General features: G+C 43.2%; 1 protein-coding gene across 6 annotated transcripts in view; it reads right to left on the bottom strand.

Annotated features, from left to right (window-relative positions):
• KIF16B (kinesin family member 16B) overlaps positions 1-22123 on the bottom strand; it is a 261851-nt gene that overhangs the window by 216935 nt on the left and 22793 nt on the right. For 5 of the 6 annotated variants that reach the window (XM_090051109.1, XM_090051128.1, XM_090051118.1 and 2 more), the window contains exons 2-3: positions 8333-8402; positions 3556-3669 (exon numbers count right to left, since the gene is read on the bottom strand). In XM_090051109.1, the coding sequence (XP_089907235.1) occupies positions 3556-3669; positions 8333-8402 (184 nt within the window). Of the gene's footprint in view, positions 1-3555; positions 3670-8332; positions 8403-22123 lie in introns of those variants that run through there. The other variant, XM_090051157.1, reaches the window with a different exon arrangement.

Genomic DNA, 22123 nt, shown 5'->3' with positions numbered 1-22123 from the left:
TTAAGTTCAATCACATCTAGACACAAGGAATAGGAGGTTACCATTCTGGACTATTCCTCAAAACGTAGGCTTTAACAAAATGCACCACTTAGCTTACATTGTTGGTCATTTCTAAGGACCAGTATAAGTAATCAAAAAACTCCTTCCAATTTTGCTGCAGAGATATCTAGTTATAAATTTGCAGGTAAATTGCAGCTCATGGTCTAATGTTTAAGTCAGTGTAGCACAACTTATGGCCACAAGAGGGCACTGAGAAGACATATAAAACTGGACACCCTTTCATTTATCACTCAGCTGCTTAACTATGAACCAAATGTGCTACTAATACAAGTAGCTAGGAGGCAGGATCCACTGTGCTTCACAGCATTATGAATCCAAACTGTAAAGGAAGATACCCAGCTTTTATGATGCTGGTGCAGTAAATTGAAAATTCTGCAGTAGTTTGATAAAAGCTAAAATATGAATGTTTTCAATTAATAAACTATGAAAATGAATAATATAAGCAAGAAATTGGCCTCTGCCTTATTTATTTTGAAGCTTCATTTGATATAGTTTCTATGTGCTCCGCACATTTTAATTAACAAAATGCAAGATTGTGGATGGAGGTTTTGGCAGCTGGTCAGATAAGAGTTGGGAGTTTTGGTGCCCAAAAATGCTGGGATGCAGGCTGTGATTATGAGATACCAACATCAGATGGAAGTAGTTGAATAAAGATTATACTGGTAAAAACCCAGATTCTGAAGGTCAGGCACACAGCAGCAGGTAATGGCTCTGGTTAAAAAAAGCAGCTGACAAATTCAAGAATGCATCACTACTCAATATTTTTTTTTATTTCTGCAAAATTATTATATGCACATGTGTGAATATGTGCACATCCATCCATGAATGTATGTATGTATGCATACACATTTCTTAGGCATACTGGAATAGTACTATTTAATCTACATAAGCAGCTTACCTATTAAAATCAAGAACATTTGGCAAGGGCATATTTCATAAAGCATTTACACTACCAGATCTATCAATTTGTGAGGATGGGCAGAAAAAAATAAAGGAAATGGAGAAGGCACACAGACATAAAAGTTAATGAATACTTATCATCAAAACCTTAAGATATTGTAATTATCCTTATGCAAATCTTCTCAAATGTGTACCAATAAAAAGATTTTATTCTACACACGATTAGGTATTTTAGGAGCAGGAATTGAACAGCAAGATAATTAGTTATCATTGCTCATGTAACCACATACTCACAGACTAAAGCACTAATAAGCACCTAAATGAGTTAGTTCCATTCATCTCAATGGACTTAAACATTTCTTAAACCTATGTTGTGTTTGTCAGACCAGAGCCAAAACCTCAGTCCTCAATTTGGAAAACACCCAAAATACATCATTAAATCCATTCCATTTCTGGCAAAACACTCCCATAACTTAAAGCATTTGCTAGAGCATCAATGAAGTCAATAAGGTTTAAACACCCTAGCTGAACAGGGAAGCTCTACAGAATAAGGCACCTATATTTTTATGGTTATGTTTACTTAATTTGTTTCCCAAATTTCCCTCATTACCGTGAACAGTAACATAATATTTTTTAAAAGAAACAAAACATCTGAAAAAAAATTAAGAACTGGAGAACAGAGATAAATACTGTACAATAAAAGTTTCAGTAGTTTACAAGTAATCAAGCTTTAGATTAAATTGCAATTGTACATGTTAATTAGTTTATAAAATGAACATGGAAGTTTAAAAAAAGAATCCAGTTCTTTGTATTAAATAGTTCAGGTGAAACTATAGATGGAAATTCCCTATCAGACAGCTATGTAAGTTAGAATTACCAATAAAAAGAGCCTTTATTACAATAAGACAATTTATTCTCAGGTTCAAATCCCCATCCCCCCCCCCCTTTTTTTTTTTTTAATGTGGAAAGTTATTTATTCTTTATAAAGCTTTAAATCCCATACCATAATTACTACCTGCCAACATTCCCGAATGTTACATTCAAAGAGTCCAAAGGACCTTTCAATTACCGATGATTAAGATTTTTTTGGCCAATACAGATGGGCAATTATTAACCAGCCATATGCCAGCCAACACCAATCCAATAGCCGACATGCATCCTGGCAGCTTGGAAAGCAGCGTCCAGCTGGGTAAGTCTGTGGGTGGGGAGGGGCATGGGGGAGGGAAGGAACTGGAGAGAGCAGATCGAGGCGTCCACAGTGAGGGAGGGAGTGGGGCTGGGGCAGGGACTGGGCAGCCAGGCCAGGGCGCAGCTGCAGACAACTTATCCAAAGGTACAGGGAGGGGCAGCTCCCTGCTAGTGAACACATCCCTAGGCATGTGCCCCCCAGATTTGTGCATGGGGCAAGGGCAGGATGCCTGCTGTAGGCTTGGGACCAGGGGCTGCGCCAGCCTGTTCCTGGCAGGGGGCTGCATTTCAGGCAGGTGGTGGTAGTGCTGGAAGGGGATGTTACAGTGACCACCCATAAACCCATCTCCCAACGCCACTGCCACCCATCCCGCCCACCCCAAGTGCAGCCTCGTTCCAGGCCCACCACCAGGAAGAGACCAGCATAGCTCCTGGCCCTGAGCCTACAGCAGGCAGCCTGCCCTTACCCCACGCACAGTAGTGTGTACAGCAGCAGGGAGCCAACCCCTCTCCTCCCACCCACAGCCCCCACATGAGCTGCCTGCAGCTCCACTCTGAGCCCTGCCCCACCCCAGCTAGACAGCGCCTGCCCTTACCCCACCCCAACTCCCTCCCTCACCATGAGTGAGGGCTTCAATCATCCCCCCAACCATGCTCCTTCTCCCCTACAGACTTATTGGCCAGACACTGCTCTGCAAGCTGCTGAGCTGCATTCCTAGTTGCGTACATGCTTGTGGCTGCACACATGCACGTGGCATTTATTGGTGACATTATCAGCTACACCAGCCAAAAAAAGCCAATTGCTGATAATGTCAATTTTCCTTTTATTAGTGGCAATCCAATATGGACCAATACATCAGTGCACCCCTAAAATTTCCTGCTGCATTTATATTTTAACAGGATACACATTCCTTTTTCATTTTAACAGTCTGTTTCCCAAATTTGCTTGTACAGAATCCAAAGGTAGAGAGTATCCATGCTAATTTTTTTTTTCAAAAAACACTTATTTCAAAGTTAGGTACACATAACTGTGCACATACATGTGTGTGTCCCTTAATTTAAGAACTAGCATCCAATGAACATGTAATCGCATACTTTTATTTGAGTTATTGCCTTCATACCATAGGTGATGGCATCAGGCTCGAAAGGCTCAGCTTTAAAGAGGAGAAAATTCAAATTCTATATTTGAAGGCTATTAGTATAATCAGAAAAGAGAATCAGGTGAAAAGCATTTTTGTCGGTCCGGTAAAAATCACAGAACTTACAATGTTAGTTATGCTACAGTGCAACTCTCAAACAACTAGGGAATTTCCAAACTGCACAGATAGAACTGTAATAGGAAAAACATTTCATATAATCTTTTCAGTCAAAAGAAAAAAAAGTATCAATAAAGTTTAGAAATCCTACCATTTCTTGAGACGTATAGTTTGGACTTTTACTGTCTGCTGAGAAATAGGAAAAGTCATAGGTAAATGTTTTAGTCCGTTCCCTTCCTGTGTCTCCAGTTACACCTTCTGGAATCTACCAGAACAAGAAAATTGTGTTTGCATGATATGCAATAATAAAGTAATTATTGCAAAGGATACCTGTACCATAATTTGATTAGAATACAAACTTAATACAAGAGCACACACAGCAAGAGAATCCTGAATTGGTCCAGGCTTGACCTGTTATTCTAACAAATATTTAATAATGAAACAATTAGCTATTAATATCAGAAAATATGGTCTTCATATGCTATATTAACATAGTGTAAACATAAAGCTCTTTAGATTTCATCTGAGAACTGTTCATTTTTATTATGTTGCTACTTCATAATATTTAAGCCTGGTTAGTTATCAAAATGTGAATTTCATATATACAATTTAAAGGATTACCCCATGCATTTACTCATTGAAAAACACTTCACTGTGTATAAACCAAATAGTATTTGAAAGGCGAGATGTATTTAAAATGGTCTTACATGACTTCACCTTAAGACTGTCATCAAGCTGCAGATAAGCAATATATACTAGGATCTGTCTCAGCCTAAACAATTCTCCCTCAAGGGAGGGAGTATAACCTAGTTGGGAGAACAAGGGATTGTGCAGACATAATGGATGCTATTCTCACAGTTCTGCCACTCCTATCATCATTTGATCTTGGGGAAAATAATTTAGAGTCTGTGCCTCAGTTTAATCACCTGTACATTTTTTCTAACAATTACGTACGTGTCACAGGCGGATCAACTTAATGCTTATAAAATACTAAGCCAGCCTCAAATGAAAAGGTGCAATAAAAACTACAAAGAACAACATCAGGAAACTCAGATTGTGTGACAATGTTTACTATTTAAAAACAGTAAAAGTTTAAAGAACTGCTTTTTTTGTTGAACAGATGAAAGACACATTAACTTGCTGATTTCCCCAAGTTAAAAAAAATAACAAGGTTATTTGGCATAATGTCAAATTCCAAAACTAAACCATTCAATTCTTATTTTTTTCCAGCTGTGCTTCTCCATTGCATGCCGTGCTGGGAAGTCACTTATATCACTCCTACTTGCCTACTGTGAAGATAACAGGAGATTATGCTTGAAGTAGCATTTTAAGGCAAGTTTTCACCAAAAACCCCCCAAACCTAAGATGTTTTCATATTTATTAAATGTTATACATTTATCTTCCATCTCAGAAGGAATGTATATTAAAGACAGACTTTATATAGCCACTCCATATAAATACATAGCGAATAATAACCCAACCAGTCCACTTTCTATACTATTTCTACACTCGAATAGCTGATGTGACAGCACGATTTACGCTGGAACAGGACATTAGTGCAGAAGATGGTAAACACAACTGGGATATAGACCCAGAATGAAAACAAGGCTTGTGTATAAAAATAGTTGTGTGCTGAAAGTCCTTTTTATAATTGCCACTGGGAGCTTCTGAAACAGAAACATACCCTTATTCTTTAAGTATTCGCAAATCTGTCAAAATTCTACTTGCCTGACCTGATCTGTTTTCCTTTACCAAGAGAGAGAAATTGAACTGGATTATTGCATCATCACAGAAAACAGTAGGAAAGTGGATTTTGCACCTGTTTTGGAAGGTTCCTTTTACACTAAAATTTCTTTTCTACTCTTAAACTTCAGCTACTCTTAAGCTTCAGCTAAGTAGAATGGATAGGAAATGCCTTCAAGATGGATCCTATGGAATAGCTTTCAGAGAACTAGAAACTAGTGCACCAATAAAGATTTTTTAAGGTTGATATGGAGAGCAGTAGCCAGCTGATAAATCTGTTGGGGAGAAGGGGGAAGGAGCATGGGGGGCAGATCAAGGCCCCTGCAGCGAGGGAGTGGGGCTGGGGCAGGGGCTGCATAGCTGGGGTTGGGTGGGGTGTAGGATGGAGCCACAGTTCATCCAGGGGCACTGGAGGGGCAGGTGGCTCCTGCTGCTGCATGCAACCCTGGGGTTGGCATGGGGGCACGTGCTGCCTGGATTTGGGCACGGGGCAAAGGTGGGCTGCTGCTGCACGCTCAGGGCCAGATGCTGCACCAGCCTCTTCCTGGCAGGGGGGGTTGGGCCCGGGCTGCACTCAGGGCACGAGGGGGCGGTGCTGGGAGAGGGGGCTGCAGCCACCCCCAAATTCGCCATAGCTCCTCTCTTAGCCCCTCCCAGCACTGCTGCTGCCCACCCCAAGCACAGCCCCCACACAGCGCCTGGGAGCTTCCTCTCTCCCCACCCATCACCCCACAAACAAACCATGGCTCCTTTCTGCACCCCATCCCACCCCACCCTGCCTCAGCCACACTCCCTCCTTCAGGGCAGGGGCCTCAAACGTCCCTGCCATGCCATGCCCCTCCCCCAAAAAACTTAACACCTGGACACTGCTCTCCAACTTGCCGGGCTGAACTCCTGGCAGTGTGCATGCTCTGCAGCTGTGTGCATGCAGGCGGCATTTATTGGCAATGGTATTGGCCACATCAGCCAAAAGAAGCCAACTGTCGATAATGTCAATTTTCCTTTCATCAGTGCCAATATGATATGGACCGATATACTGGTGCAACTCTACACAGAACATTTATATATTGAACAACTTTCCTATCTTGCTCTCCTGCATCCATATTTCAGCACTGTAAACACTCCAGAAAACAAATGCTTCTTCCAGTATCAAATGGACATCAAATTAGGATGAGCAGGAATCCTAGTTTTCTCTATTAAAAATCCAAAATTCTCTAGTAAATTAAAGCCAGAATTCTTTAATTAAAAACCCTCAACTCCGTGTTTTTTCCCAATGACTAAAATGAAATACTACTATAACTGCAAATATAGGTATCAGTTGAGCACTCTGGGCATCTAATCTATAACGTACACTGGGGCAGGAGGGGCACTTTAATTAGAATGGCTCTTGGGAGTTGCTGTAATTAAAATGCTTTCAGCATCTCATGCATTCAGCATCAACACTTCAAAATAGTAGCAGGGATACTTTAACTAAAGCTCAAATGAGCTTTACTTAGCGTACACCCACTACCATTTTAAAATTCAAGGACGATGAATATAAGTGGAGGCTGCTGGACTGTTCCTATTAGTTTATTAATTAGATTAATTGAATCAGCTCTGGCACATTCCAATTAGAACACATTGGAGCAGGTGTCCTACACATGTACAGGCACCCAGTGTTTTACTGATATATTTACAATTTTAAAGCAATCTGGAAGCCTACTAGTGCCTCAATCATTATAATAAAATACATTCTAAATGCCTAAATGTTTTGGCGTTTGATTTTCCATGATAAAAAAAAAAAAAGAGCCCTGCCCCCTTCACTCACTAGGACATGGATTCAGCTGCGGCTGTCCACCATGCTGCTTTGTGGCACTGAGAAGCCTTGATATGCTGATGCCCCCCACTCCCAAGCCACAGTCCTCCTCAGCCCTACCAGTGCCCCTCACTCCCACAACCCCCCATCCCCATCAGCACCCTTCACTCCAAACCCACAGCCCCCATCCCACCACGGCCCCCCACTCCCAAACCAACCCCCACCCCTGCTGGTGCCTTTCACTCCCAACCTACTACCCCCAGTATATGTAGAGCTAGGGTAGGGAGGCCAGAGGGAGTGCCTGACCATAAGCGACACACTGTGGGGGCATGTGCCTTCCCAGATTTGCTGCAGCCTGACTGGACCTGCACCAGGCAGGAGTTGCCTCTACAGTCCAGCAAGAGGGACCCAGTGCAGAAGGGTGGAGCAGGGTGATGAGACTCCTTGCTGCTGCCATTGCAATCCCCACCACAGGTACACCACCATGGTGAGGCTGTAGTGGAAGTGGGACACAAGCCTGCCCCACAGCAGCAGCAGACAGGAGGCACCTCACCTTGGCAGCCATGTCAGCAAAGCTGGTGCAAGGCTTGGTGGCAGCAGCAATGAGTCTCCCTGCCATATTCTGTCCTCCCATCCAAGTGGGCCATGGAGGCAGCTCCTGCCTTGTGCACGTCTAGCCAGGCTGCAGCCCCGTACCCTGCTGGGGACGCAGAAATCTGGGGGGCACATCCCCCCTGTGCCCCCCCAACATATGACTCTGGTGCCTAAGCCATGAGTGTATGCAGCAGCAGGGAGCTCCCTGTCACCCCCACACCTCCCTCCAACAACCTCCCCATGGCTCTGTGCTGATCTCCAGCCTGATTTGTGGCCATTCATTCCCATCCCTAGCCCCAGGCCCCACACGCTGCCCTGGCTGGGCAGCACCTGCAACTCAAACTGCCAACCCTGCCCCATTCCCTCCCTCACCATGGGGGCTCAGTGTGAGCCCCTGCCTCAAACTCCCACAAGTTGTGCCTTCCCAACGCTGCCATGTGTAACATATGCCGCTCCCCATACTAGACATAGCCGCAGGCAGCTGTGGGAGGTGCTTTCCACCACACTGTCTGGAGCTGTATTGCCAGCCACATTTATGCGTGCATGCAGGCACATGCACATTGTGTCCCCTGCTTGTGATCACCCTCCTCCCGCTCCCCTCAGCCCTAAGCAGCCCCTTGAAACCTGGAACTCTGCCAGCCTGCAAGGGTACCCACAGTTTCCCACATTTTTCTCCTTTAAAGGAGTAAATCCATGTTCTTCCACAGCAAACAGAAAACCCAGACCCTTGATGAGAAGATATCAAACCAAAATTCTGTTAACTTAGAGTTTTGCCTTCTCCAATGAATATACTCACTTTTAAATTTGTGATTGTCGTTTTATTTTTTTCCATTGAAATAATAAATTTAGCATCCAGGTCTTTTTCCCTGAAAAGAGCAAAAACATGGTTTCATTATACTGAAGAAAAATTCATATTGCTATCAAAATTATCAAAGATTCTGTCTTTGTAAGAAACTTGTTATGGCTGCTGTACATTCAAAATAATCAGTTTCTTCTATCATTGTAGCCAGTTGTTTTATATTAGATTTTTTTTTCCCCTTTACCAGGTCTTGCTTTCAAAACCCTCCTTATCTGGCAGTAAGAGTAAGGACTAAGGGGGAAAAAGGTCTTAGAAATTTTACCAAGATGCTTGCTTTAAATAGCTTGTTTTCAATGGTAAATCTGATCCAAATACCAAGGGAGTTAGTAGAATACTCAAACAAGAATTTCAGCTTTCAAGTCAAAACACATGCACACCTCTCTCTGCTGGTATCAAGAACCAGAAATGTGTTACCTTCAAAAAAACCCAACGTTGCAGCAGAGTTGGACTGCTATTACAATCATGACGGTCCAGGGAGTACATGAGAGGCAAGAAATCTTTGTGGTATCTTTCACTGTACCAACTGTAGAGTTGGGAGATTATCTGAACAAGTGTCTGGCATTAAGCGGGGCCTTCCTCAGGTCAGAAGCCTGAGATCCGAGGAGGGCATCTGATATCTGAAAATTTCTCCAAAAGCTCTTCCAACTATACAGTTTGTTGAATAAAAGTTATCATACAAAGAATCCTTGCCTCTCGCTTTAAAAAAATAACATAGCTTTGAGGCTCCTCATTTTCAAATGCTTGTGATGGCAGTCCTGAAGACACTGACTACTGAAAACATGTTCCTTTCCTTTACAATCTCACTGCTACATTTACTGTAGCTGTTCCCCAAAAGCTGTTTGGTTTTGGAGCAGAAGACAGAAAGGTGATCCATGCATGAAGATGACAGAAAAGGTCTGGGACATATAAAAGGTTCATGTTCCTGTATGCTGCAGTTGGCGACCCTAGGCATGTGTGCCACAGCATGTTACATGAAAGCATTTTGTTTGGCACAGCACAGATGGAAGGAAAGGGGCGGGGGCTGCACTCTCAACAAAGATCAGGCCCCTTGCAGTTCCTCCACTGTCCACGCACTGTGTGCGTGTACCCACGGCCAGCAACGAGCCAGGCTGGGGCTTCACAGACCCCAGTTCAGCTGCTTGCAGCCTCCCCGCTGCCTGCTGTGAGCAACCTGGGCTCTGTGGTGGGTGGCAGGGGCCTGCCCAGAGCCTGAGCTGGCTGTGGCAGTCACCCAGGAAGCTGCAAGCAGCTACACCAGGGTCCACAGAGCCCTGGCCCAACTTGTTACTGGCAGCAGGTGTGCACGCACCTGGGGTGGATAGTGGGGAAACTGCAAGGGGCCCGATCCTTGTTGTGACAGTGCAGCCCAGGCCCCTTCCCTGCCATCCACCTTGAGGAGACCCTGTGTGCCTCAGAGGCAGACAGTGGGAAAGGGACCTATGCTATACTGCCACAAGGATCGGGCCCCTCGCAGCTCCCCTGTTATTTGACCCCAGCATACCAACATCTTCCAAGTCGAGGTTGGTTGTGGGTGTTTTTGGTATTCTGCCCAAAAACATTGCTGACCCTTGCTGTATGCCTTTCCATAAATGCCTGAGGACGACATTGCAGAATTAAACCTGTCAACTACCCAGAATCAGACAATATTAAATTTTCTTCACCTGCAGCTCTCTAACGCAGTGATGAACCAAGGGGTTCTGACCCAAAACAGGATCAGTGCTCTTAAAAGCTCCATAGAAATTAGACTTGCATGGAAAGTAGGGTCACAAGCCCAAGAGTAGGATTTCTACACTGAAAAACAGGAAAATATTAGTCTAATGCCCGAAGATGTGGAAGATTATTTGGGAAAATGTTTCCCAGGAACAATTGGCAAGTGTTGACAACCACGTCATATCAGCCATTCCTGTTTGTCTTGAAGTATCAGCAAAGAGCCAGCTCAGTGCCTGGGAACAACATGTACCAACCTGTTGCAGAGATTTAATATTATTATACCTAACTATAAAATATAAGTAATGCATATGTATATTTTTAACTTTATTTCTTTTAATAAAGCTGCCATAGGGGAAAAAAAGAGTATTGCACACAACACCATGTACATGAAAAACCAACTTGTGTATAAAATAAAAAAAACCCATTCAGACTCCTTCTAGCAATAATTCTGAAGGAAAGGGGAACCATGTACCCTAAATTGAAAGCTTCCAAAGAAAAATATTATTGATGTAATTATAAAGATTTTTTTTTCATACTACCTCTATACTTCCAGACTGAAGCAAATATTTTGGTACTGACTATGGATGATGGGAGGCCAGGGAAGGGGATGGAAAAGGGGGAAAGAGGGGGAAAGGGAGAGAAAAAGAAGGAGAGAGAGAGAGAGAGAGAGAGAGATTTTCAGTGTTCGTTATCAAGAGATAGTTTCTTATGCAACCATACAAAAGTGCAAAGTGTCATGATCAGAGATGCACCAATAGAGATTTTGGGAGCCGATAACAATAGCCAATTTTAAAGGAGGCATATTGGCCAACACCAATCCAATTTCCGAAACAGCTGCGTGCAGCTGGTAAGTTCATTGTGGTGGAAGGGGAGTGGGGATCAAAGGGGAAGGGGGGGCCCAGATCAATGCCCCCTGCAGTGAGGGAGAGGGCAAGGGCAGGCGCTGTCCAGCCAGGGTGGGTTGGGGTGTAGGATGGAGCCAAAGCTTGTAGGGGAGAGAGAGGGACTCCCTCTGCTGCATGCACCCCAGGAGGGCATGGGGGGAGGGGGCATGTACAGGGCAGGGCAGGTGCCACCTGGCTCAGGTCCAGCTCAACACCCCACCTCCACTCATGCACAGAAAGAGCCAGGGCTGCACTGGGCGGGTGGCAGCAGTGCTGGGAGTGAGGATACGGTGAAATCTGGGATGGCTGCAGCCCCTTCCGTAGCGCCTGCCCCAAAGCCAGCCCCCAACGAGAAGAGCCTGGTGCAGCCCCAGCTCCAGCCCACCAACCCACCCTGCACAGACCCAGAGGGCACATGCCCCACCCATGCCCTCCCAGGCTGCGCACAGCAGTGGGAGCTGCCCTCCTTCCCCTCAACAAACCCCAAACCCTGCCCCACCCCACCCCAGCTGGGCAGCATCTGCCCCTGCCCCCTCCCTCCCTGTGGGGGACATTGATCTGCCCCATGTCCCTTTCCTCCCCGCCCTGCTTCCACCACAACAGACTTACCAATTGCACTCAGTTCTCCACACTGCCAGGCACTGCTCCTCACTGCCTGGGTACTGCACTATGGCTGTGCATACACACAAGCATTTAATCGGCCAAATTATCAGCTGCATCCAGCCAATTTCCGATACAGCCAATTTTCTTTATATTGGTATTGATCTGATACGGGCCCAATGTATCAGTGCACCTCTAGTCATGACCATCTTACTTGGACATACTTGTACTTGTTCAAGGGGAAAAGAGTAGGAAAGAACGGGGAAAGGAGAAAGAAGCATTTTTTACCCTTTAGCACCCCATGAGTTTGCCAATGAATCTATCCAACTCTACACAACCTCCCCCCACCCCATAAATGTACTGTGGTAATAAAAAAAAAATTTTTAAAAATAATGTGCAATAATCAGAAAACATTGTGAAACAGAACTTGAAACATAACATTTATTACATACTGTTTTAGAAACCTCCAGTCATTTTTGTGACAAAACTAAAGGTTTTGTTTTACTCTATCACAGGGGCAGGGAATTATTTCGGGTGGGAGGTTGCTTAAGGAGGTTTGGCGAACCTTTGAGGGCCGCGCAGGTAGCCCTGCCCCTTGACAGCTGCCCTGCCCCCTGGTCACCATCTTAGGACCAGAAGTCCCACCTCCTAACTCCTGACCTTTGCCACTGGAAGTCCCTCCCCTTGCCCCCCAGAAATACTCCTTTTGGGAGGGAGAATTGCCATCTTAGAACCAGAAAAAAAACCCATATACTAAAAATCAAACACCTATTAAGACGTATTTTATTACAAAAAATATTTTTGTCATAATTTGTGTTTGCATAATGTATCTAGAGATGATTGCATAACTCAAAAATAAGTTCTTAGTCTTGTATACTGTGTGGGGAGTATGGTTGTGGATGTGGGGGGGGCTGTGGGCAGGTGTGGTGTGTAGTATTTGTGGAATGTGAGGCATAGTGGCAGGGATAAGGGACAGTGAGGGGTATGGGGTCCCCTCCCACACCTCCCCCGGTGCAGCAGCAGGTGGGGGCACTGATGCCTGGCGAGGCATGTCTCTGACCAGCGCTGCACATTGTGGCAAGGGGCACAGCCCACACTGGGCAGTCTTTATCATTATGGCTTCCCGCTGTGCATGTGCAGCCCCCATGCTCACAAAGCACAGGACAGAGGTCTCACGCACTGGAGCCAGCTGCCTGAACTGCTCCCTGCCACACACGTGCAGCCCCCACACTTGCACAGCACGGGAGGGAAGTTCTGTGTGCTGGAGCTGGCTGCCTTCCTCACCCCCTGAACCAGCGTGGCAGGGAGTGGTGCAGGCAGCCAGCTCCAGTGCAAGGGGCTTCCCTCCCATGCTGCGCGAGTGCGGGTGCTGCACCAGCAATAGAGACTGCCTGGAGGGGGCTGCACCCCTCACCGCAACGTGCAGCGTTGGTTGGAGCTGCGCACTGTCAGGCACAAATGCCTGCATTGGCCATAAGCAGCCCGAGCACTGTGCCTGCTGCTGCTGCTGCCTGCAGGGCTGCACACCATGGGGGGAGCGTAGGAGTGATCCCCACGTGCCCCCGACGCTGTCCACCCAAGCTCCACATTGCTGCTACCCCCATGGGCGCAGGCTCCATGCAGCCACCAGCCCCAGCCTCACACTCTGTGCTCCAGTCCAGCTGCAGCCCCACTCCCACCCATTACCTCCCTGCTGCCCACAGTGAGTGGGATAACAGGGAAGTTGAGCAGGTCCCAGGCGGATGCATCAGTGGCAGCACCAGCCCTGCCCAGAACCTACATGCTTGCCAAGCCAGGCCCTTCCACCCACAGGGGTGGGAGCAAGGCGTAATAAAGTATGTTGCAAGTATACGTATACATGGGTGCCTCACTCCCACCCTTATAGGCAGAAGGGCTGGGTGGGGCACAATCCATTGGTGGGCACCGTGGGCCAGATGAAAATGCCCAGAAGGCTGGACCGTGGGCCTTATTTTGCCTGCTCCTGCTGCATCATCATATGAAACAATTCATTATAGAATTGTGGTTCAGAGCTTTTAAAATGGTAGCCAAATAATATTTTTTTAATGTTTTTGTTTTGGGGGAGGTTTTTCTGTGGGCCCTAAAAAGGAACATAAGATTATAACCATTCATTGCTGAATATACGGCAAAATGTAATTAAAATACAAACAAAAATGAAAAATGATTTTTTTAAAATATTAATATTGGGAACACAAATAAACAGTTTTAGATTCACAAAATACATTTTTTAATTGTACACGATCCCTTAAAAAGTAGTCACATTATGCAGTCTTTATACAAAAGTATTTTTAAGGCTGAAAAGCTTTAAAAAAAAAAAAAAAATGTTGAGCGCAAGTATCTTTTTAAATATAAAGACACTGAGATTCAAATGAAAAAGTTTCTACATTCTACCGTTCACTCACTTTTGGAGAGCACTCACAAACACCAAACACTTTTGGAGACCTATCAGAAACTCATTCAATTAACTACTTCTACTATGCTTATATACAACATGAACAATAGCTCAGTTCACAATTGCACCAATGCTACCTAAAAATACTACTGCCTCAAATAAAATACAAGCTTCTATTGCTGCTGCCTTCATTAGAACATAAAATAAATAAATAAGGTGCCCAAACAAGTTCACAATTAAAAGTTTGATAATTTACTGCATTGGAAAAACTTGTTTCCTCTGAAACCAGATCTATTGGCCAACTAATGCTCTACCCAACCTTCAGCTTTTCCCTGCTATTTTCTTACATAATGCTGAATCCATAATCACCGGCAAACAAAGCTTATAATCCATGACTTCTTGGCTCAGAACCAAGTAAAAAGTAATCAAAGCAGGCAAGTTCTTTGGCAAGGACATCAGGAAATGCTTCTACTGGGTACTTCAGAATTAACCCTTTAGCACTATTAACTTCGTATATTGGCTCAGACCGTAAGGTGTGGAAAAGTCTGGAGAACTTCTTGAGATAATACTGGCCACTTAATTCAACATCAACTGTACAAGCCCTAAGCAACCACAGTCACTACCACTAGTTTGCGTGTCTGAGCAGTGAATTACCTGAGCAAAGTTTTATGATTCTCTTTGCTTGTAAAGGGGACCGTATCATTAAGTACTGTCCTGAGCCAAGATGAGTGCAGAAGCTGCACCAACCCAAGATCAGGATGGAGAAAAATTATGATTCAAACACCTAAGTCATTTTTTCCACTTATCCTTCCCTTGCTCTGCATTACTTCTCACTCCAAGTAGTAAAATTCTATTTTGTTACCCACCTGTGCCAGGCAGGGAGTAGGGAACAGTAATTCTTTTTACTTCAAGTCTAGACAAAAGATCTGAGTAGTCCATATTAGGAGAGTTTTCTCCATTCCTTGGACAGCTACCTAGTGCAAATGACAATCTATCCTTTGTTGGCAACACAATGTTATTAATATTCCCTCATTTCAAGAGAATACATACTAAACCACAGATTACATCTTCTCTTGACATCACTATCCTGGTCCTCAAGAAGGACTTCTCAATGTCTGATCTATAACTGAGATCTGGAAAGCCCTGTTATTTTTAACATAAAAAGGAAACAGTGGGAGTCTTGGAAGGTCATATTTATGCTCATTAAGGAACAGAGAGCAACAAACTAGGATATGATTCACAGTTCAACTTTAATATTTTGTTTTTCAATGTCAATTGTTATGAAACATCTAGAAATAATTCAATATAGGTTTTTTATTACTCTATATTCTGTATTGCTTAGCTGCCACTTAAGCATTCATCAGCTGTTGATTTTTGTTCCAATAAGGAAGTCATAAACTTTCATTTTCTGATGAAGTAATTTAATGGCAAATCAATTATAATTTCAAAGAGGTGGATTTCAAGAAGAGAACTAACAAGAACAAAATGCACTTCATTTGGGGGCAGGCATGTGGAGGCAGAGATGGAGAGACAAAGATGCATGGAAACAATCAAAATTCTTTCTAGATACAGTGTTTTAAAGGTTATTGTATTGCACTTCCAAGAGCGACAAGAGAGACACTATTCAATCTGCCTGCTGAGCCTCATCTGAAATGTGCTATTCATTTTTCTTCAAAGTTTGCTACAATAAAAAGGAAAAGACTATAGCAAGTTTCCAAAAGCTATTTTAAACTGCAGACAACCAATGTAGCGCCAGTGAGATTTATTTTTTATTGATGGACATATGTATGATTTGTACTTTTAACTATTCAGGAAAAAAAAATGAACATTAGTTACAGGATTCAAACATACATAATGGTTTTTCCTTACAGGAAAATGTTTCTTCTTTTTTTTTTTTTTTAAATATTTTCTCCAGGCTTTATTTTATTCTGATGTCCAAGTGTTCTATGGAAAAGTAACAATTTGAAAGCATGAGGGGCATATAATACCTAAAACAATTCACAATACAGTTAACTACAGGAAGTATTTAAATTAATTTTGTACCTTTGGGGGGTTCACTTGAGACTTACCAGCAGGTAATGGTCCAATGTCTTACCACGTTATTTAGACAGTGCATTCTGCATTGTTTGACCATCTCTAAAAGGAGCAAGTTCAGTCGAACTGATTTCTTTTAAAACACTGAATAGGGAACATTTAACTTTGCTAGCCAGTACAGAAAATAACCAAAACAATAACTTTCAGAACAGAACTAATGCACTGTTTCTTCATGGGACAATTATTGGCTCATGAAACAAGGAGGCTAGCAAATTAGCTGCAATGCCATGTAATTTTACAGTCACTCAGAGTTTTCAAACCCCTTGGGGCTTGCTAAATTGATTTAGAAACAACTGTTTTCAAATATTCAATTCAAAGGCATCCACATAGATCTATAGGTTTTAAAAGAAGTTTCATTCTTTAAAACTGCAAAAAACATGAGAATTGTCTATCAAAGACACCACTGAAATGTGAGGTTCATATGTTGAGGGACTCTGTCTGTAAGGTATATGAAAGGAAATTTGATGTCTGTGGAAAAGATATCTGTAACAAATATTGATTTTATGACCATGTCAAATCTAAGACGGGGGGGTGGGGTTTCTTTTCCTTTCAACAAAGGAAAATAAGCCTTTCATCTTAGATTTGAGTACATGGGGGGGGGGGCAGGGGAGTACAGCTGTGGCTGCAACTCCGACCCCAAGCTCAGGGCTTAAATCAGGACTGCAGCTGCTGCACCCCACACTATCTACCCCACCCCCCCGCAACCTCTGCTCTCCCCCACCGTTGCTCTCTGTTGCTTACCTTCCCCTTGAAGCTCCCAGCTACTGTTGGGATGCCACTACAGCTGGAAGCAAGGAGCACGTGCTGCCTCTGGCCCCAGCCTGCCAGCACAGCAGTCACAGCAAGTCTGGTCCTGGCTCCGGGGCACTGGCTGAAGCCTGATGCTGCTGCAGCAACAGCCACTGTGTGGCCAGGCTAGGGTGGAGGCAGCACATGCTCTGTGTTCCGTACCCTGGGCCAAAGTGGGGCCCCAGCAGGAGCCACAGCCACAAGGAGAAGGCAAGCGGTGGCAGGGGGGACAGCGGGGAGGCAGGCAGCATGCGGATAAGGAGGGTAGCAGGGACAGGCACCCAAGGGTACAGGCACTGCAGGGAGAGGCAGGTATCAAGAGCCTCAGACATAGGTAGGAAGGGTGGGGAAGGTGGAAGGGAGGGCAAATGGCAGGAGGGGTAAAATGAGGGGGCAGAAACTAAGGAGGGCAGGTGGAAGGAGTGCAATTATGGGGGGTAGGCAGCAAGGTATACAGACACCACAGGGGCAGGCATGGGACCTGCAGACACTGGGTTGGAGGTTAAGGGGGCAGACAGCTGGTGAAAGCAAACGGTGGGAGGTAAGAAGCAAGGGGCATGTGCCACTTGATTCCCCTGCCACCTACCCCACCACCATCTATCCCCCTACAGCAGAGAGGAAATGAATTCAAGACAATTCTCCAAAAATCAGGTTCTAGACATGGAAAATTATAACAAATTCATACTTTTTCCATGCCTAGAATCTACAACTGGGGGCTCATCTTAAATTCAGAGTTATCTTGGATTCAGATAAATATGGTATCTAAAATTATAACGTCTAAAGAATGGGAACCCAACAGTAAAATTACACAGTAAGTGTAATAGTTTAGACACACAAAAGTTAAAGATACTTGGTAACACTGACATGACTTTACTGCATATGTGACACCTCCTATTTTTTAATGTAGAAACAAATACATCTAATAGTGAAATCCTAGAGCCACACATATTGGTAGAAAAAATTGAGGATATCCTAGAATAGAACCCATAGTACTTTGGAACATAAATGGAAAGGGCCTTTTGGGTCACAAAATACAGTGACTTAGAGTGGGAAAATTCTTTCCTCCCTTCTAATTTTCACAGGGTCTCATTGGTTTAGGATATTCTGCTATAGGTTTCTAAAACACTGTCTAAAATTTCAGGCTGCAGTGAAACTGTGTCCTGCCGATGATTTTAAGATTAAGATAAAACTTTCTCCAATTATGATGAACGACAGAATGTTGAAATTTTATATAAAATGAAATTTAAAAAAGAGAACATAGGGTTGCCCATTTGTAGAGATTCACATCCGTGGAATCCAGGTTGGAGTGCACCTCTGAAAATGAAGGAACTCAGGGTTTCCTTGATTGCAGAGGTACACCCAGGGATTCCCCAGGCTCCCCTGCTAGTGAGGAAACCTAGAGTTCCCTCATTTGCAAAGGCCTGCCCTGAGTTTTGTCTTGCAGGATTGGGCTTCAACCACTCATTGGAGGCAGGGGCCCAACCCAAACAAAGTCTGTTTCACCTAATAAAGTAGATCAGCTGTGCCACCCACTGCTGCAGCCACATGTGGCTGACCTTGGCACGCTGCAAAGAGAGCTCTGCTAGAGCCCCAAGGGGCTGACCGCAGTGCAGTTCAAAGACAGGTTCCCTTCACTGAAGCCACAAGCAGCTGACTGTAGTGCCGTACAGAAACTATCTATAGTTTTGGTGTTGCAGAAGCCACAGCTCCTCAGGCCAGATCCAAAGGCTCTCCCTGTGCCAACCCCAATGTATACTTTTCCAGGAGGTGCCTCTGTACAAAGGCTGTCTGCCCTTTACAGTCACCAAATAGCTTTCTTTCATCTGTTTGCTCATTGAGTAATAAAGTCACCTGATTAGAAATGTAGTGCATGAACACATTCAGTAAGCTGAAGAGGTCAGCACAACAGCTGCATAATCATTCTCAAATTGGACACCACGTAATCCCAGTCAAGATTTTTTTTGGTCAGAAATTTGATCCTGCTTTCATTTGAAACCATGGAAAAACCTGCACACTCTTGAGTGATGCAAGATTAAGTCCCAAGCGACTATCAAACCTATCTCCTAAAAGGCAAATGCTTTTCTCCTTCTGTAATGAAATTCAGAAGATGCTACTTAAATTGTTTTACCTGTCAGAAGAACTTCAATTGTGTCAGTTCACACTGTAAGGTTTCTTCAATGTCTACAAGAAGTTCACTGAGGAATATTACTTTATTCTGAGGAACGTTCATTTTATTGATCAATTGGATATTGATTTTATTGAAGACTTTGTACAGTCTTGTGACAAAACTTTAACCCTTCAGGTTTATTAATATTTTCACAAGAAACAGAAACTGCATTGAAAGTAACTATCTCCTTCCTTTGCTGTTGTGAAAATGCATATACATGCACACACACAGCCCTGACACGCTGGTCCACCCTTAAGTTTGTCTGTATTTAGATAAGGCCCTTTTAAAGTTATACCACCTTAAGAAAGAAGTATTCTTATTATGCATGGTTATATTGGTACAAAACCCACAGTTAATCCAATTTAATCCTGGTTCTGTGTACTGAGTGTATATGCATAGCAAACAGGTGCATAATTCACATAACTGCGTAAAACACTCTCCATCCAGATTTGTTGTTCATTGATTATCATGCAACAAGTTGGTGACACAATCAGCTAAATGCATAAACTGTCTTAATGCACAACATCTTTCAATCTCATAATCTTCTTTATAACTCACTTGTACTCCATTTATCTGCACCATAATTGTGCCCCTCAACTTCTAATCCCTTGAACTGTGCCAGAAAGAGTGAAGGAGAGGCAGCTGTCAAAAACCTGCTTATTAGAAACTTTGAAAATGAGGGGAGATGGTCGGTTTCCAGGCTGCTAATACAATGGTACTGACAGATCACAGTGTACTTAATGACCATGCCATACATTTAGTTTGCATGAACACATACTCTAGGTAAATAAATAACCCCTTCTGGGTCACAAGGCAATGCACTTAGGCAAAGTACATACCATGCAATAATTCCAGGAAGGATCTACTTAAGCTAATTTGATATCCACCCTTAAATGCAATTAAGACACTCCATGCTATTTTGCACCACCTTAAATTCTTTTAAAATATACTTCAATGAATTTCAAGTAACTGAGGAAATTTAATACCCTGACATGAATTTTAAAAATAAAACAAAATAAAATAATTTGTTACTGACTGCAGTTTTTTTTTCTTTCAGATCTTCAGTAGGACTTTACTGCAATCCTGACAACTCAAAGTGTTCAAAATGATGAGCAAAACACAAAGTCAGGAAACCGTTTAAAAAATGAATAAATAAATAGGGACTTTTACCATCTGAGCTTTGAGTATTTAGCATTTATGTTTTAGATGCTCTATAACCCTTTGGACTAGATCGAAAAGCTGTTAGTTGACACCTAAGGAGCAGCTGGAAGCTCTCTGCACCAATACTTAGCATGTGTTATTTTTGTTAAATTTCATCTCGGTGGTATCTTCTAATGAAAGGCTGTCAGTGGAGACCAAAAGTATCTTCCTCTATGAACTTCTGACTCAGTGAGCCAGTCAAAGGAAATTCAAATTAGATGGCAGCAAAACAAAATATTTTCATCTCATGATTTGGGGTGGGAAGGGGAGGAAGAAAGCATGGAGTTCAACTCACTGGTTTGTGAATTTTGGAGTTGCCAATATTAAAGAGATCTTGCAAAGGGTAAAATTAATTCTCTCCCATCAGAAGTAAAAACTCAAATCAGCAGTAGCACAGTAGTAGTACTGTACTCCTGATGGACAGAACAGGAACCTCTTGTTTACTTAAGTTGCTGTATTGGCATAAAACACATACAAGCATTGAAGACTACACATTCCTCAACAACTGGGAGAACAGCATTAAGAGTTGTGTAGACACTATTATGAACCATACATGCAAATCACCATCTCCCATGGAATAATTTTAATTGCTTATTTAAACATTCATACTAGTTTTCAACTTCTTTGCAGGCTTCCAACATGCCCACTAGAAAGCCATCATATCCTCTTCAGATTATTACTCTGAAAAGTTAAATAGAACTCCCACCACCAAAGAGTTGGAGCCCAGAAGTGGTGGGGAGAACAGCAGTTTCACAGGCACAGCTCCATCCTAAGGCTTGATGGAACAAATAAAGAGAAGTAGATTTATGTAACCCTGGTTTGATATGACAACAGAGATAACATATATATATTTGATACCCCAAAAAGAGGTCAGCTGAGCCTAAGGTACATACATTGAACCTTCACATTTTGTAAGAACAATAAACATTATCTGATGACAAAACAGCTTTAAAAATTTGCCTGAATTGGCCACTGACTTGCATTATATTTCAGCATCCCCTTACATGCTACTGCTTGGCAAACTTCAACTGCCAAATTTTTGAGGCTCTCCCACAGCATACATTTTTCCACTCGTAATTTAAGAGATACAAATTCCCCACAATAATGTTCCAAGTCTCTGTCACTTCGCAGGAAAATAAGATCTTCCTCTGGTTATTCATTAATACACAGATATCAGCTTCTTTCTGAAGGGCAACAAAGAGTAAGTGCTTTTAACCAGAATATTACATTTTACCAATGTTGACAAGGAGCAGATTAAATTACAATGGTAGGTCTCTTCTTGGAAATTGTAATAGGCAACTAACTGTCCTTGTGCTGTTCCGTATCAAGCAACGCGAAAGCTTTTGATGGGCTTCATACACGTTCCTAATAACATCTTAAAACCTGCCACTATACTAAATTTTCTTCAATTTACTTTCTAAAGAGTATTTCGAAACAGCACAGTTATTTGACTTCATATCTAGCCCAGTCCGAGTAAAGTGTTAGTTAATTACTACTTGAAGTTGGAGAAACGTGGCCACAGAAATGCATGAGGCACAAACTATTTAAATATTAAATTATCCTTAGTCTGCTTTGATGAGCCCTAAGCATTACCGGAACAAGACAAACTCTTGGGTAATGGGAAGGGGCATAAATTAAAATTATTCAAATATGGAAAGGTTACCAAGTCCCTGTTTACAGCTGTAACCACTGTTACCTGTTAGCTCCATGTTCTTGGGGAACCCTGACACAGGACACAGACTGTCTGACTCACAAAGAATCGCCGCCCCCCCCCCAACAGAAGCTGATTAAGATGCAGTGAGAGACACACCTAAAACCCTCCAGATAAGGGTGACAAAAGTGAAACAACTGCCCTAGATCTCATTTGCATCTGA

Source organism: Crocodylus siamensis, chromosome 1, assembly GCF_052110815.1.
Source record: "Crocodylus siamensis isolate JL-2025a chromosome 1, ASM5211081v1, whole genome shotgun sequence".
NCBI lineage: Eukaryota > Metazoa > Chordata > Crocodylia > Crocodylidae > Crocodylus > Crocodylus siamensis.
Note: the sequence above shows the minus strand (reverse complement) of the source record. Positions and strands in the feature narration are given on the sequence as shown.